General features: G+C 52.9%; 1 protein-coding gene across 1 annotated transcript; it reads left to right on the forward strand.

Moving 5' to 3' along the window:
* Positions 1-1,099: 1,099 nt before the first annotated feature.
* Positions 1,100-17,417, forward strand: CDX1 (caudal type homeobox 1). Its single transcript, XM_019734303.2, has 3 exons — positions 1,100-1,624; positions 15,738-15,883; positions 16,434-17,417. The coding sequence occupies exons 1-3, from the start codon at positions 1,180-1,182 to the stop codon at positions 16,647-16,649; spliced, it is 807 nt and encodes a 268-aa protein (XP_019589862.2). The 5' UTR covers positions 1,100-1,179; the 3' UTR covers positions 16,650-17,417.
* Positions 17,418-17,866: the final 449 nt, after the last annotated feature.

The raw sequence follows: 17,866 nt of genomic DNA on the forward strand, positions 1-17,866 counted from the left end.
AGGGGGCCCCAGCTATAATAAATGGATCAGGGTTTTAGGATCCTAGTTCACACAAACCAGCAAAACAGCTGTTAAAAAGACATTTTTTAATGAACTGGAAAACTTTGACTATGAACTGGGTGCTAGATAACACCCAGGGATTTGTGTTAATTTTTTGGATGTGATAATGAAATTGTCCACGTGTTTTAGAGATGCATGCTGAAGTACGTAGGGGTAAACTGACATGATGTTTGAAGTGTGTTTTAAAATACTTGAGCAAAAAAAGGAGCGGGGGAGACGAAATACGTGACAAAGTCTTGATAATAGATGAAGTTGGGAGATGAGTATACAGCAGCTCACCATACAATTCTACTTTTGCGTATGTTTGAAATTTCTCATTAAAATTAAAGGGGGGGGCGTGTAGGGGATCGGCAAGAGAATTGTGAAAAGTTCCTTAGAATGTCCCTCAAAGATGCTCCTATCCCACCTCCTTAAGGGTAGGAGAGATCAACTCTCCTTGATCTGGAGAGCCAACTCAAGCCAACTCCCCAACTGTATGCAGACTCGTGTATGTGCACATGTGCGTTTTCCTAGTAAAAACATCTACAGCTTTCACCGGAGACTCAGAGGGGTCGTGACCCCTGCCCCCAAAAGATTAAGGACCCTCCACCTTACAGACCGGAATCCTGTTTGAAGTCAGGTTGCCCCCCTCACCTCAAGCTGCTCACTTTGGAGTGTGCCAGAGGACTTGTGTGGCTGTGTGACACTGGCCTGGGGTCCCCCCTGCATCCCCGCTGATCCCCTTTCTCCCCAGGGAGGACGAGGTGTTTGGGCCACTAGGGCCGACCTCACAGGAGACTCCCACACCTAGCGTGCCTCGAAGCTCGCCCAGGAAGCGCGCTCCGAGCTCCCACCCCTCCAGGCCCCGGCCGGTCCACCTCCCGCTTGGGGCGGCAATTTGTCTCCTTTTGAACCCCCGCCCCCGACGGGTTTCCCCCTTTGATTCGTGGCCCGGAGGCTCCCCCCGCTTTGAAATGCAAACCCGCCTCGGCTGGGGCCGCTGGCGGCCTGGGGCTATAAAAGGCCTGGGTGGGGCGGCCCCGCGGCCGAGCCGGCGAGTTCAGGTGAGCTGTTGCTCGTCGGGGCGGCCGGCAGCGGCGGCTCCAGGGCCCAGCATGCGCGGGGGGCCCTGCGGCCACCATGTACGTGGGCTATGTGCTGGACAAAGACTCTCCGGTGTACCCGGGCCCCGCCAGGCCCCCGAGCCTGGGCCTGGGCACGCAAGCCTACGGGCCCCCGCCCCCGCTCCCCGGGCCCCCACAGTACCCCGACTTTACCGGCTACTCTCACGTGGAGCCGGCCCCGGCGCCCCCTGCGGCCTGGAGCGCACCCTTCTCTGCGCCCAAGGACGACTGGGCGGCCGCCTATGGCCCGGGCCCCGCGGCCCCCGCTGCTAGCCCAGTCCCGCTGGCATTCGGGCCCCCTCCGGACTTTAGCCCGGTGCCCGCGCCCCCTGGGCCTGGCCCAGGCCTCCTGGCGCAGCCCCTCGGCGGCCCGGGCGCACCGTCTTCGCCCGGAGCGCAAAGGCGGACTCCCTACGAGTGGATGCGGCGCAGTGTGGCAGCCGGAGGCGTCGGTGGCAGCGGTAAGGACCCTTCCCTGGCCCTGCGCCTCCGCTCGGTTCTCCTGGGCGCCCGCAGGTGCTAGGGCGAGGCCACGGCCACCTGGTGTCTGACCTCTGCCCTGGCCCTGCTTGGATTCCCGGAGGGTGGCCTCCCTGACCACTCTAGCCCTGGGGAACTGTTCTCTCAGCTTCCCCTTCTGAATCCTAGCCTGAGTAAGCACAACCTTTCTGTCTCGGTAGGGAAACTGAGACCACGAGAAGTGAAGATACGCTATGTGGTTGCGTGGTAAATGTGGGACTAGAACGCAGATCCCCAGACTTTTATCCCAGGGCTCTTTTAGCAACTCTGGCCCTGGTCATCATCTGTTTCTTCTACCCCTATCCCAACCCCAAGCAGAGGCTGCAAACCCGTCCCAGAATGCGCGGTGCACTGATTGGGAGAACGTTGTCAGGTCACTTTCCTTTCCAGGTCTCAGTACCCCCCATCCTGACAGCTAAGAGATTGGTGGGTCATATCCTTTGGACTGAAAAAGAACCCTCTTTGGTTATATTGGCGGGTGGGGGGCTCCCTACCTTCCTATCCCAGGGCCTTTTCCTGAACTCTTGACCCTGGGGGAGGGGAAAGCAGGAGCAGTTGGGGAGGTGGCTGCTGTTTGGCTCCTGAGCCTGTGAACCTCCTGCCCCCAGGCAGGCCTCTCTGATCCACCCTCTTCAAAGGCAGGGGAGGGGGCAGGACAAAGGCCCAGCTTTAATGAGGGGCGGCCTGACCTCCTTTATAGGTCCCCCCTTTGTCATGTAACAGGCTGTGCGGTGGCTCGGTAGTGACTCCTGTTGGCCGGAAAGTGAACATGATACCCCATTGTCCTGACTGTGTCAGGCTTGTCCTGACAAAGGCCACCTGGCCTGGGGGGCGGGAAGTTGGCCTGCCCACCCTTTGATGTCCAGCCCTCCCCTTCCCACAGCTGGGAGTGAGCCTGGGACTTCCCCACCCCTCTCTTTCTTCACCCCCGTGTCTCCACACAGGCCCAGCTCACCCAGGGGGCAGATGCTGGGGAGGGCTTGATCAATAGCTACAGGTCTGGCTGTAATAGAACCACCTTCTTGGGAGGCCCAAGGACACAGAACCTCCTATCTGCCAACAGAAGCCTCAGAGGACTGGAGCTTATGCCCCTGCTCTGCCCCTTGTTTCTGTGACCTTGGCTAAATTATGACAGCTAACATTTATGGAACACTTTCTAATGGATCGGGCACTGACCTAAGTAAGATCTCTTGCATGTATTAACTCATTTAATTCTTATAACATTATCAAAGATACTATTATCACCCCCAGTTTTCAGAAGAAGCTATGGCATTGAGAAGGTAAATATGTGTGCAAGACCATATAACCAGTAAATGGTGAAGCTGGGCCTTGAACCCTGTCAGATTGACCACCAAGCCTGAGCTCTAATCCTCTAAACAACAGCTTCTCTTCATCAGCCATCTTTTCTGGATCTCAGTTTTACTATCTGTGACATAAAAGGGAAAGGTCTTGTACCTTTGTTTGAGTCACAAAAGGACCCCTTTGAAAAATCTAGTAGAAAGTACAAGTCTTCTCCCTAGAAAAAAGTGTTGCCGAATATGGCAGACCATTTCATGGGTTCTAGAGGCCCCCAGAAGCTTTATCCATAAACCCCAGTTGAGAAGCCTGAATTAGGTTTTATGAGAGAAGGTATCTGGGACGACTGACCCTCCTGCAATTCGGTGTCTGTTCCCTGGAGAAGGAAGCCCACTTTTCCTGCTCCTCTAGTCCAGGTGTTGCTTCCTGCTGATTAGGAGACATTGGAGATGGATGGGGAGGTTCTCCAAGGGGCAGGACTTGAAGAGAGGCCATCACTGTGTGAGGGGGAGAGAGAGGGCCAGTGAGGGACAGGCAGAGTCCTGGGGGAACCTCTAGGCTGTGTGAAGTCACGCAAATCACCTCCTTTCTGGCCACAGGAGCTGCCAGGCCAACTACTCAGCTTCTGGTCTCAAAAGTTATTTGGGAACTGTTGGTCCCAGGTAAATAAAGGGCCTAGGAGTAACTCTGCCCAAAGGCAAAAGACCTTTCTCTCTTTACTCCCAGTAGAAGGAAGGGCCAAGGGAGGTGTGGGGGCGCCTGAGGAAAGCGACTGCTCCGGGAGCCAGGTTAGACCCATTCTGCCGAGGAGGCAGGAACCTTGGCTTTCTGGAAGTGAGAAAGCTGCCTGTCTGCCCAGGAGGCATCTAACTGACCCGTGCTCCTGAGATGGAGTAGAATTGGGTGGGGTTACAGATTCTCCCCAAGCCCCTCCCTTCTTTGGCCTCAGTTTCTCCTTCTGGGCAGTGAAGAGACAGTGTTTCAGTGTCTCTCGGGGGTTTCCTGTGTCAGCGCATGCTGTTCTCTCGGATGGCAGAGAGAAGGCAGAGAAGGTCAGTGCGTGCCACACACCCCCCTCTGGCCCCAATCCAGGTCTTAAGGCATACTTCTTGGCCAGTCCGTTCTTCCTCCCCTCTGAGCCTCTAGCATTCTATAATATCTGAATTGGACAGTTAGAGACCAGACATACAGATGGGGAATGAAGCCCAGAAACTTTAAGGAACGTTCTAGTTTCAGACAAGTGGAGGCTGGACTGGAATAGATATTGGATGAGTCAGTTAAAATTTTCTGAAAGGTTTCCCATCATATTTAGGGCAAAATCTACACTCCTTCTTGACATCTACAAGACTTTAGAACATCAGCATCTGGCCCCTGCCTGCGTCCCTGACCTCACCCCAGGCCGTTCTCCCCTTGGTCACCAAACTCTAGTCATTCCAGCCTTTTTTCAGTGTTTCAGACATGCCATGCCCTACTGCAGGTCTTGTACATGTTATTCCCTCTTCCCAGAAACTTCTTTCCCCTGACTCTTTGTAAGGCCTAGCTCCTTCTTACCCTTCAGGGCTCAGCTTAATGCTCACCTCCTCAGAGATCTCTTCCATGATTTTCCGAGGAAGGCTCCCCTTATACCTCGATAATCTTTGCTATGTGTCCTTCAGAGCACTGGCCCTGCTTTCAATTACTCCCTTGCTGATTTGCTTGTGTATTGTCTGTTCCCCCACCCACCCGCCAAGGTAAAAGCCCATGCGGTCCACAGCATGTCTATTTGACCCAACACTATATGTCAGACATCTAGCTTAGTGCATGGCATTTAGTTAGGTGCTCAATACATTTTGTTGAATGAATAAACAGAGCAAGTATGAGGAACAATAAGGCGACTCTGGGGGAAGAGAGGAGAGGTGAGATCTCTGCTTTGACACAGGTTTCTGATGTCCCAGCCCTGGAGATGGGACCCATGACCATCCAGCTAAGCAGCTCATGCCAATGGCAGAAGCCTGGTTACTCCCCTCTCCCCACTGGGTTAGTGAAGTGCCATCCTCACCTGGGGGATTGGTGTAGCTGAGGCTGGGACTAAGCCCCTAGCTTTATTCTAAGGAGGGGTCAGTGAAAATGGGGCAGATAAGGGAGAGGCTGTTGGCCTTCATTCCATAATCAAAATATTAACCTGTTCCAAGTGATTGCTGTGGCTTGACAGGCCAGGGTAGGAAATGACTACAAGGGGTTCTATTTCTTTTGCCTTCCCCCTTCGCATCTATAAATACCAGTGTTTTCATGGAAAGGATTCTAAGTCATCCTTCTGTTGAAGGCTCAGCATCCATTCCTTGTGAAGAAGCAGTGCTTCACAGGTTAATGGCCCATTGGGACAGCTAAGGTCCCACACAGCTAGGGAGATACTCACTCAGATAATGATACTTTGCAGCAGGGTTTAGATCTTGGTCTAACGCCTTCAGCTTTCGGATGGAGAAACTGAGGCCCGTGGAGGGATGAACCCCACTCTCCCCACCACTTTCCAGACCCTCTCCTTTGGCTCATTGCCACAGCCACCCTTATAGCTCTGCCCCGACTGGCCTCTCATCCTCAGCCTTTCTCTGATACCCCAGCTGTCTTCTAAACCACTACCAGATTTGCCTATTCAAGGCACATTCCCCTGCTCAAGAGCACCCCATGGCTCCCCACTGCCATGGAACTGCCATTTTATTTTATGCCATTTCATTGCTGTAAAATCCAGCTCCGTTTCTGTGGCATTCAGAGCCCTCTTGATACCTGGCCCCCAGCCTACTATTGAAGCCACTCGCCCACTAGTTTACCTAGATATATAGAGATGCTTACTGGGGACAGTTAAGAGTTGGGCCTTAACTAGGATTGCAATTTTGTTAGAAGCTGCGTTAACGTCAAGCAAATTAACTTGGATTATTTCTCTGAGCCTCAGTTTCTTCCACTGTAACATTAGGATAATAGGGTTGCACCTTGATGGAATGGTACCTATAAAGCACAGCCCTGAGCCTGGCACATAGTAGGTGCTCAGTACGTGGGTGCCTCTGACCATCTCTGCCAGTCCTTAGTAGGTACACTTGAGCGCACATCTCACACTCCCTGCCTCTCCAGTCTGGGTCCCTCAACCTGAACTACCCTCCCTTCCCTCTTTTACATCTTCACCAGCTCAAATGCTGCTCCTTCTCCAAGGCCACCTCCTCTGGAAGCCCCTCTTGGTTTCTCCCCTCCCCGCACTGTATCAGGCCCTTGTTTTAACATCATTTGCAACGGACTGTCTTGTTTATCCCTACTATCCACCATCTGTTTTGCCCTCAAGGACCAGTTCTAATCAGTCCCATCCTTCTCACCATGCCTTGCCCATAGTAGGAGTTTATGATAAAGCTGAGAATTGTGAGTCCTTACCGTGTGCCTGGCACTGTGCCAAGAACTTTGCATGGGTGATTTCACCTAAGCCTCATAATAACTCTAAGAGGTGCGAGGATCTGTTAGTAGCCTCATTTTACGGATAAACTGAATGAGGCTTAGAGAGGGTCCAGTGGCTTGCTCACACAGCTGGGATGCAGCAGCGCAGGGTTCAAACCCAGACACTACAGCCTAAGGAGAGTCTATCAAGTAAAGCAACACCCTTGGCATGAGAACCTGAGCCCCCTCCCCATATACATTCCAGCCCTGGTTGGGGGGTATGGGGATGGAGGCCAGTCAGGGCAGAGCTATAAGAGCCTGGAGGGGGAGGGAGGGCACAGCAGGGGCCGGGCTATTTAAAACTGGTTCTCAAGGCAGAAGCTCCATGTGACACCTCATCTCTCAGATGTAGCTGGGAAGAGGAATGACCCAGTTAGAAGGTGGCAGAAGGCTGTTTTTGGTTGAGTGTTTTCTCCCCCGCTTTGGCAGATATTCTGCTGAGAGCCAAGGGAGTCATTCGGAAGGTCCAAAATGGCTCTGTTAGCAGTAGTGTCTGGCCTGTCAGGAGGAAGTCATCATCATGGTCTGGCCCCTCAAGATTCTGTTGTGAAACTCCTGGGAGTTGGAAACAGTTGTGTCTGGAGTCAGGTCCATCAGCATGTTCACATGCTAACTTCCTATGCCACACTCATCCATCCCTGGAGCCTGTCAGGGGGCACACAGACCCCTCTGCATCAGCAGAGAGGGAGCAAACATTGGTGAAAGCCGAGACTGGCGCTCCAGGCTCAACACCCTCCAGGCACTTCCCATTGCTCTTGAAATCAAATCCAAAGCCCTCACCTCAGGGCTCAGAGCTCTGCTAGCACCTCCGGCCTCATCCTGTGCCTCTCTCATTCATTCATTTATTAAGGCAGGCCTGAGGGCAGTAATATTCTCTGTGTCTCTTCTGTGCCAAACATTTTTCTAGGTCCTGGAGAGTCCAGCCAGACTAAAGCAGACAGGGTCCCCTCAGGGATCTAGCACTGTCTGACCCTGACTCTGCTACTGTCTGCCTCAGGGCCTTTGCACATGCTGTTTTCTCTTCCAAGAAGATTCTTCCCCATTGATGAGAAAACCTCCTTATCGACCTTTTGGTTTTGGCTTAAATGTTGTCTCCTTCAGGAGACCTCCCCCAAGCTAAATAAAGTAGGCCTCCCACCACTTAATCTAGCTCTCAGCTCTATGCTTGCTTTCCTTCATACTAATCCCCTTTCGTAATTATTTCATGTGTTTGTCTTTAATCTGCCCCTCACCCATGAAAAAGGGAATGAACTATTTAACAAATCAGTTAATAATATGTAATTATTAATAGTAATAATAATATGAATTAGCATCTATTGAGTGCTCAGTGTGTGCTCAGCATTTTTCCAAATGCAGGTATTTCTGACCCCAGAGCAGCACATTTGCATTAGGTTAGTGGCTTTGACTAAGGCTGTGGGAGCAGTGGAGCTGGACAGAAGGATTTCCTTTGGAGATTGAGCTGACCAGCTGATGGATTGCATGTGGGGAGCAGGGAAGTGCCGCTGAGACTTCTGCCCTGAGTAGCTATGGGATGGTAGCTATTTATCGGGGTCAGGAAGACCAGGAAGTAGTAAGTAGGCTTGTGTTACATATTCAACAAGATCTGTCAAGTACTCACTGTGTGCCAGCCACTGTTATAGGACTGGGTGAGGAAAGTGGCAGGGTGCCTACCCTTAGGGAGCGTATAAAGGAGCCAGGCCCTGAGGGGAGAGGACCTGCCAAGGTCACACATTTAACTAGAAAAGGGCGGGAGTGCAGAGCCCGTCCCTATATCTGCACCCACAGTAGGAGACTCCAGGACCCACGCCTGCAGACGTGGGCAGGGACTTCACTTCCGTACTAGAGGATGGCCAGGGCAGGGCAGAGACTTGGAAACTCCACCAGGAAACAGCTCAGAGAGACTTGGAGGGACAAAGTTACAAGTTTTAGAAGGGCTGCTCAGGACCAAGAATTCCCCTTATTTTTGGTGCCCCTGTAGAAAAAGGAGTAAATGGGTGGTAGATGCAAGAACAGGCTACCAAGGTACCAAGCAGAGTGGTACAAGCACAGCGTGCTATGCAGCTTTGGGCATCTGGCCCTTGCTAGGAGTTTGGTCTAGCAGCGTTGTCCAATAGAACTTTCTGTGTTGATGGAAATGCTCTGTATCTGTCTAGTATTCTAGCCACTTGCTGCATGTGTCTTTTGAGCACTTGAAATATGGCCAGTGTGACTAACGACCTAAATTTTAATTTTATGTAATTTAATTTAAATGGCCATATGTGGCTAGTAGCTGTCATATAGGACAGCGCAGAAAAGTCCTTCTCAAGATTTCCTAGAGTAGTGACCCACTCTGGATGGGCTCCTTACTCTCCATTGAGGAATCTCTCCTGTCTCTGAAATCATCATCATCATAGCTAGCTTTTATTAATAATTACTTTGTTAAGTACATTATCACATCTAATCTCTGCAACCACCGTGTCGAAGGATGAATTCACGTCCTCACTTTACAGATGAATAAACTGGGATCCAAAGAGGTTCAGTGACTCGCCTGGGTTCGCACCACAGGCACCAGGCCAGGCTGGGTGAGAAGCATCGGATCTGTCTGACGCTGTAGGCTCTGCCCTCTTTGCGGCCTCCCAGACCCACGTCAGACTGTGGACCTCCAGGAAGAAGATAGGGCAGGCGATGACACCCGGTGGCCTGGGAGGAGGAGGGTGCAGTGCTGACGGAGCCCTGTGATTAGGAAGGAGGGTGACAGTGGGGGAGGAAAAGCTGGCCTAAGGCTGCAGGGCTTCTGAGTGTAGCTGGCCAGGCCATTTTCCCCCAACCCCATACCAGCCTCACCCCTGCTGTAGGCGTGAATGAGGAATTGTGATAGGGCTTGGGACCAACAAATCAGCCGGAACAGGACGCAATTGTGGGTCCAGCAGAAAGCTTCATAGCCCGGGAGGGATAGCTGTCTATTTATCATCAAACTGGCCAGGTCAGGGCTGCCACAGCAGAGGTCCCACCCCCTGGTACTACAGATGGGGAAACATCTGGACAGATGGTAGTACAGAGGGGGAAACAGACTCAAACTGAGCATCCCCGTCCAGCTGGTGGCCTGGCCAGATCTCCCCATGCCCAGGCCAGCATGTTCTTTGCCCTGCTGCTCCCCTCATGAGACATTCCTCCCTCTCCCAGGGGAGGCCTCCAACATCCGCTTCTGAAAATAGCTCAGTTCTCCTGTCATCTCCATAGTTCTTTGCCCTTTACAAACTGCTTTCGCATCCATTCTGTCCCCCAGCGGGAAGGAAGGCTCCAAGGAATTCAGTCACTTGTCAACTCCTTCACTAAGGGTGGTCAGACCTAGGGCAGGTCTCCGCTCCAGCAAGGTCTAGGACTCACCCTTGCGCACCCAGACTCCCCCAAATCTCAGTACAGTGGAAAGCTGCTAGGATCAGGCCCCTCGCCCAAAGCGCCACCACCTTTGTAGCCCTCTTATATATATTATCTGAGTAACACCTCGTGTGTTTTATATTAAAGTTAGTTGCATGTTCCTCATATTTGCAATTCTTTCAACTTCATCAATATGCTGAAAAATGCTCACCATCCTTCTAGTGAAGTACATCTCTTTCCTTCCCCACTCCAGTTTCTGGGACTTTCTGCAGTAGGATTCTATGGCCACCCTGTTCCCTGTCCCTTCCCTGAGCCACTCCTGCCAAAGGCCCCAGAGCTTGCACTTGTCTTTGTCCTCCCCAGACCAGCACTACAGATATGAGGGAACTCCCTGGCTCCTCCTGCCCCACGTCTGTCTGAGGGACTTGGCTGGAGGATGTGCCGTCCGTGCCCTTCCTGTGGGTGGTGGACAGTGAGGGCGTGAGTGTGTGTGTGTGTCTGGTCCTTATAGGAGGGCTCAGAGCTGCACAGAACTTCAGAATCTATAGGGCCCTCAGAGCTGACACCCCAACCTTCTTCTGATGCACAGGAGAAACTGAGGCCTAGAGAGGAGAAGAGATTTATTCAAGGCCACACAGATGGTACAGACCTGGGACCATGACCTACTGGCTCCAGCTGGTGGTTCAGAATCCCCCAGCATGTTTGTGAAAGATGGCAGGGAGGTCAGGATGCAGTAGGTCTGGGGTGCAGCTTGGGAATACGTATTTTTAACTTCCGTGTGCTCATATGTGCGTGCGTGTGTGTGTGTGTGTGTGTGTGTGTGTGTGTGTGTGTTGGAGGGAATTTTGATGCACAGCCAATTGGGGCTGGACCACACAGGGAGGGGTCACAGAGGTCCAGGACTGGATTTGTGTTCGAAACCCTGAGGGCCAGAGTTGGCAGCGTCATCCCTCAGGGCCACAAAGCCAACAGGAAGAGGGTAAAGGAAGTGCTGACCCAAAGTCCACTTGATTTTCCTGGAGCCACCCACCCCGCCCTGGAGGCAGATGCTGAACTTTGTCCTTGCCTGGTCCAGGCTGGATGGGGAGGCCCCACTGAAGGCTGCAGTGGCTCCTGCCCCCTATCCTCCATCTGGGCAGGCCCATATCTAGACTGTCAGACGGGGAAATCAGTCTCCGAATTCTTTCAGCAATAATAAGAAACACAATCAGAGAATCAACAAACATTGGGAGCTTCATGTTTCCAAGTTGGAAGGGACCTTATAAATAAATAGTCTCGTCCAACATACCACCCATTGCACAGATCATTCCCCAGCATTCCTGCCATATGGTTGTCCTGCCACTATTGGAAATGAATGAGATCTGTCCTCCGCCTTGCACCTACTGCATGCCAGTGCTGCACTAGGCATCGCCCATCCATCTCAAGTGACCCCCTGTCCACCCCCAGGGTGGGACATAATTATGGGAGACCTTACACTATGTGATAGGTTCTAATACTGTTTCCGAGGCTGGACAGACCTGGGTTTCAGTATCACCTGCCAAATGTGTGGGACTCTCTGAGCCGCAGTTTCCCCGTCTATAAAATAGGGATAACAGTCGCACAATTTCATAGGTTGTTGAGAGATGTACGCAAAGTACCTGACATGTGGACACGTTGACCATCATTAATTATCCCCGTTTTATAGATACAGAAAATGAGACGCAGAGAGGTGAGGTGACTGTCCTAGATCACCCAGCCAGTGAGATGCCGTACCGCACAGCCCCAGAGTCCTGCTTGCCCAACCAACCACATGTCAGGGTCACCTGAGAGCTATTCATGTATCAAATCCCTGAGCGCCATTTAAGCCCCACAGAATCTGAATTTCTAGACTAGAATCTGTACTTTCAATAAGCATCCCAGGCGGTTCTGAGGCGGTTGGACAGGCGTTTGGAACCATTAGCTTGGAGCTTCCCAGGGCCTCTGCCGTGCACGCTTTAGGGAATGAGGGACTTGCTCCCTCCACAGAAGCTTGGTGCACGTGGGTGGGCCATTCCTCGAGTCCCAAAGTAAGAGCAGAGACAACGTCTCTCGTCTCTCACGTGGGTGAGTTATCCAAGGCTCTTCCCCCTGTGCTCACCTCTGAAGAACTGGGGGTCTCCCTATCCTCCCCTCACCCACTCACACTGGCATCTAGCCCAGAGGGTTATTCATGAGGTGGCTGGGAGGGATGGCCCCTAACAGACACCTGTTACAGGAGCCCGGCCTCCCCCTTAGCCCCAGCGTCCCAGGGGCCTGTAAATCATTGATCCCGGGCCCTCTCCCCGCCCCGCCACTCTCATGCACCTCCCTGCCCCATCCCTGCTGGACTCCCAGGTGCTCTCAGGAGGGGGAGGGGAGGGTGGCACAGGAAATTCAGGAGTTCTGGCCCAGAGCTGGGACTGGAGCCCAGGGCTCCTAACTGTCATTAGAAGTACAAATTCACATCTGCACATGGCAAAAATTGAAACATCCATAAGAGTCCCTCCTACCTGAGGCTCCCCTCTCCAGAGGCAGCCCCTGCTAATGGCTCCTTGTATATTTTTTCAGGAAGAACTCTATGGGTGCACAAACGTGTGTGTGTGTATCCCACCATTTTTATACAAAACAGTAGCATGCTATTGACAACATTCAGTGTCTTGTTTCTTTACTTAACAATATATCTTAGAAATTGCTCCATATTGGTACATATGGCGCTTTCCAATTTTGTTTTTGAATGACTGCCTAATGCTCCTCTCCATGGATATACCATCTCTTATTTAACACATCCCCTAATTGTAGGCATGTACATTGTTTTTAATCTAGTGCTGTTTGAAACAGCTACAGCTTTGGGCATTTGTCTGTGGGCTCTATTCCAGGAAGTGGGATCCATGGCTAAAGGGGTTGTGAATGTTAAATGAGACTTGACCTCACCAACGTGGACTCCCAGGGGCATGCTCCCGTTATCACTCCCTGGACAGCGTATGGTGTTCTCTGGTTCCTGGGCCACACAGTGTGAGAGCAAACTGTGTGTTCTTGGGCAGAACCATTTTCTTAGTGATAAAACTCTGGGCTTTGAGCAGCTCCGTGAGATAAAAGTTGACCAGTCGGTTCCTGAACTTACCAGCCCCTCTCTTGGGCACAGAGAATGGCGGACAGGGCTTGCGGGCTGGGTCTTCACCGGCAGTCTTGCTAGCACAGACAGGAGTACTTATGGAGCTGGAGCCCTGTCTCCCATCTAGTCCCACCCCCACTCTGGGAAGAGCGGAGCTGGAGGTCAGGACACTTGAGCCTGGGTTCATACCACTACCAGGCGGATGACCCTCAGAAAGAGCCCCTCTCTGAGCCTCAATTCCCCCCATTTGTGAAATGGGTGTGATGGGATTCCTGCTTGCTCCTGGGAAGAGATGGCAGTGAGAGCTGGGTGCCTGAGGGAACAGGTGACTTCATAATCACTACACGTAATTTCTCAGACTGAGGTTTGGATGGCCAGGGAGCCTCATGCTCCACCTCAGGCTGTGAGTCTTAGGGGCATTTTCAAGGCCCCCCAGGCTGCAGACCCTCCAGCCCCAGTCCAGGGCTCTCTGGAGCTTCCCTCACCATGGGCAGGCCCCTCCCTTCCCAGAAGTACACGTAGATGGGTGTTTGATCCCTGCTGCCTACACTTAGGGAAGCTCTGGGGCAGGCTCTGTGGACCCTAAACCTGATGGGGTGAAGAGTTATGAACAAGAATGGGGAGCAAGAACTCTAAACCAGGTGACATGGCCTTTGGCAAGTCCATGCCCGCCTGGGGCTTCAGTGACCCTGACTGCACCCAGAGGCTGGACTAGAAGGACTCACTGGGCCTCTTTTATTTGGCTTTCCAGCAGCCGTATAACCAGCTTGAACCTCGGTCTCTTTATCTATAAAATGGGAGGATACTAAACTCCCATGATCCCTTCTGGCTTTAGCCCAGCGAACCCAGTGTGTCTGTGGGTTCAGAACTCTGCTAGGCTCTGGTGGAGGTGGTGGTGGTAGGCAGAATTGTTTTTGAGCTGCTGTTGAATTTTCTAGGCCAAGGAGGGGCTCCATCTGGACCAGGGCCTCAGCAGCCACTCCCTTGTCCCTTTCTGGGCCAGGCCTGGCTGAGGGCCGCGGTTGTCCCGTGCTGCACTAGGCAGTGAGCGGAGGGCAGTGGATGGGGAAGTGTCCAGTGCGGTTCCGCGGCTCTGGCAGCAAACCCAGGGAACAGAGCCCAGGAACATCTGCTGTCTCCCGTCCTCCACAAAACCGTTTGGCTCCTGAGTAGCCCAGCGCTGTCCTGCCAAGCTGCGTGGGCTTGGTGGAGGGGGTGGGGGACAGTTAGAACAGCGGTGCTGCAGGACAGACAAGGCCAGAGCTATGACCCATAGGTGAAGGCCAGGCTGTTGTGGGAGCCCTTGGGTGAAGTGGGAGGAGGTCGATGGTTCTTCCAAGACCCACCATGCTCTGGTGGGACGCATGCGTTGGATCCGAAAGCACTTGCGTGTGCCTCCTATTTATAGCCATGTGCTCAGCCTCTTACAAAGGAAACTGGTGTTTTGTCAGGCCCTCACATCAGTCCAGGCCAAGCATGACTCTTAATATTCTCTCCAGACAGACCTCTGATCCCAGCCCCAAAGAAACCCTGACATTAACCCCAATTGGTCCTCAAACCCAGTTCCTGGCGCCAGACTGAGCCCCACTAGAGGCCAAGCCACTGCCTTCTCTCTCCTGGGTTACTGCAGGTCTCTTGGTGCTTCCCGCTTCCTCTGGCCAATCTGTTCTCCTTGCAGCAGTCAGTGCTATATTAAAACCTACATCAGACCTCCTGTCTCTTCTGCTCAGACCCCTGCCATGGCTCCCATCCCAGACAGAGTAAAACCCAGAGTCCTTTCCATGGCTCATCAGGTCCTGGGCAACCTGCCCCTCTCTTTGTTCATTGCACCCCAGCCACACCTCACTGTTTCTCACACATGTCAGACGTCAGGCATGCTCCCACCTCACAGGGCCTTTGCATTTGCTATTCCCGCCGCCTAGAGCTCTGGATTTCTTTTCTTTGGTTTTGCTCACTGGTGTAGCCCAGTGCTTGGCTCACAGCAAGGGCTCGGTAAATATTGGGGACTGAGCAGAGTCACTCCTGCTTTATGTCTGGGCACAGGTGGGAATGTGGAAGCCCTTGGTGCTACTCTAGCTCATGGCTAGAGCTTGGTGTCTAGAGCTTGGTGTCTAGAGCTAGGACCTCTTGAGGTAACTGCCAGGTCCTCGAGGGTCACCAGCAGCTGCATTCAACAGGATTCGATGTTCCATACACCCCAGGACAGTTCAGCAAGCTCCCGCCTCTGCCTGCAGTGACTCTTCTCTACTTTCTTCTGCACAGGAGAAAGGAACAGCTGCCATCTCACTTGTCTCAATCTGCCCTTACCTGCCAGATATCCCTCTACGTCACTCATGTTCATACTTGTGGCCTGAGGACCCTGAAACAGAACCACCTGCGGAACTTATTAAAAATGCAGATCCCACCCCCAGACTTTCTGACTCATGTGTCAGGGATGCTCTGGAAGCTGTGTTTTCCACAAGCCCCCGGAGTGTCTGTTGTGCAGCTGCGTCTGGAAGCTGCTGGGTGAAAGCTGGCGGAGCTGGGATCAGACTAGGGCTCTGGGTCGGGAGGCAGGCATTGAAAACCTAACTCCACCACCAGCTTGCTGTGTAACCCTGAGCAAGTTGCTTCTCTTCTCTGAGCCTCGGCTCCTCCCCAAATGGCCATGGAGCAGTGCTTGCCTTTCAGGTTGGGAGCCTTTGAGCCTAAACCTGGGGGAATGATTGTCACCCCCAGGGCTGGGGTAGACCTCCCTCCCCACATCAGGGTCCTCCTTTAGGGGGCTGGGGGCCCTGCCTGGACCTTTTGCAGACTCCCCTTCCCCACTCACCTTCCCTCCTGGCCCCCCTGCTTCTCAGGTAAGACTCGGACCAAGGACAAGTACCGCGTGGTCTACACGGACCACCAGCGCCTGGAGCTGGAAAAAGAGTTCCACTATAGCCGTTATATCACCATCCGGCGGAAATCAGAGCTGGCCGCCAATCTGGGGCTCACTGAACGGCAGGTGTGTGGGTGTCTCAACTTTAGCCACAGGAGTAGTACTGGGAGTCTGGCCTTCAGGCTACAGGCAGATTATGGAGCTCAGTCAAGGGTGGGTAACAGAGAGGTTGAGTCTCCTGGCCATGGTCACACAGCATAGCAGAAATGGAGCTACTGCCAAATCCTCCCCCACCCCCACAAAACCCAACATCCCTGAACCCCAATAGGAGGATAGGAGATCTGATTAGCGATAGGCTACAGCAGGCTATATTCAGTGCTGTTTAAATCCAGAGGAGGGAGCAGCCACAGGGAGACCAGGGAAGGCTTCCTGGAGGAGGGCATGCTAGACCATGACCTTGGAAGATGGAGAGGAAGAAAGTTACAGAGAAAATTATCTTTAGGGGAGCAAGTTCTGGAGGGGAGAATTTGTTCAGGGCCCATCAATGGTCTAGGTGGCTGGGACAGGAGGGAGGCCACAAACACCACGTCAAGAAATAAGATCTCAGCTGTCCTCCCTCTCTTCTCTCACTCTGTTTCTGGGTCTCCTCACCACCCATCGTTTTCTGACATCACAGGTGAAGATCTGGTTCCAAAACCGGAGGGCAAAGGAGCGCAAAGTGAACAAGAAGAAGCAGCAGCAGCAACAGCAGCAGCCCCCGCAGCCACCACCCCCAGCCCACGAAGTCACCCCCACTCCCGCTGGGCCGCCCTTGGGGGGCCTGTGCCCCAGCTCCACCAGCCTCCTGGGCGCCTCCTCCCCAATGCCTGTCAAGGAGGAGTATCTGCCATAGCCCCCTGCCCAGCTTTGTGGGCTGGGGGCCCGGGGGCTCAGGTGCTAGGAATGTGGCTCCTGGAGGGGGCCCAGGAGGCCTGGGCTGAGTCCCCTCCCTGACACTGATCTTCTGGGGGGCCTTGGACAAGTCACCCACCCAGCCCCTGCCTCCCCTTGGCCCATCTGTGCAGTGAGCCTGTTGGATTAGGACCTTTTCTTAGCTCCTGTGCACTAGGCCTCATGGGGATAAGGGAGCTCAGGGTGGGAGGTCTCAGTCCTCAGAGGAATGGGTGGTGGAGCCAAGATACGTCCCCAAGCCCTACCTCCTTCTCCACGGGTTTAAGGGTGGAAGGCTGCTTAGGGACTAGATTGACCCTGGAGAAAGGAGATGGAGCTAAGGGAAGACGGAATCCTTGCAGACCATGACCTATGGGGGGGATGCCGTCGGCTCACACCTGCCTCCTCCTCTACCTGCCCCCGTCCTAGCCCGCCCTGAACCCTTTCTAGGCTGAAGCAGAGCACAAAGCCCATTGGATTGTGCCTGAGCCACAGGCTCTGATGACTGTCTCCTCTGAGTTGAAGAGCCATATACCCTCACTAGCATTCTCAGGGGGGCCTCCAGTTGGGAGGGAGACCCCTGGAGGGGGACAGAAAGGCAGAGTCCACCCTGCCAAGTTTCACTCCACCAAGCTGTCCGCCAGGGCCCAGGCCCCAGTGGGCCCTCGGAGGACTTTCTGTGGACCAAGGAGAGCTCACAGCTGGGCAAGTGTTGTACATAGAGTGGAATCTCTTGGATCAACTTCAAGAATAAATTTTTTTTCTCTTTTTAAAGATGTATAAAACTCATTATACATGGCATGAAAGGAAAATGTTAAGTATAAATCATCCTCACACTTCCTAACAATTGCACAATCCCTTCCAGCCTCTGTCGGCCGACAACATGGTCACCTTTAAAACACATTTGAATGACCAATACAACATTGTTAGAGTAAGCCTTTGAGACTATGTAAAATTTTAAGTCCATTTTATAAGCAGAATCATCAGACTCAATATATCAGCCTTTTGAATTTTTCAAATACTTTCAGCTCAGCATTTTCTTTTAATAGATGACATTTGTTGGGCACCCCTATGTGTCAGGCATAACAGGGCCTGTGAATGCACAGTCCTTGCCCCCCTAAAAGTTCCCAGTCTGAGCTATGCTCTGGGTTTCAGGGAGCAGAGCCTCCAGGGAGTCCA

This window comes from Rhinolophus sinicus, linkage group LG10, assembly GCF_036562045.2.
Source record: "Rhinolophus sinicus isolate RSC01 linkage group LG10, ASM3656204v1, whole genome shotgun sequence".
Taxonomy (NCBI): Eukaryota; Metazoa; Chordata; class Mammalia; order Chiroptera; family Rhinolophidae; genus Rhinolophus; species Rhinolophus sinicus.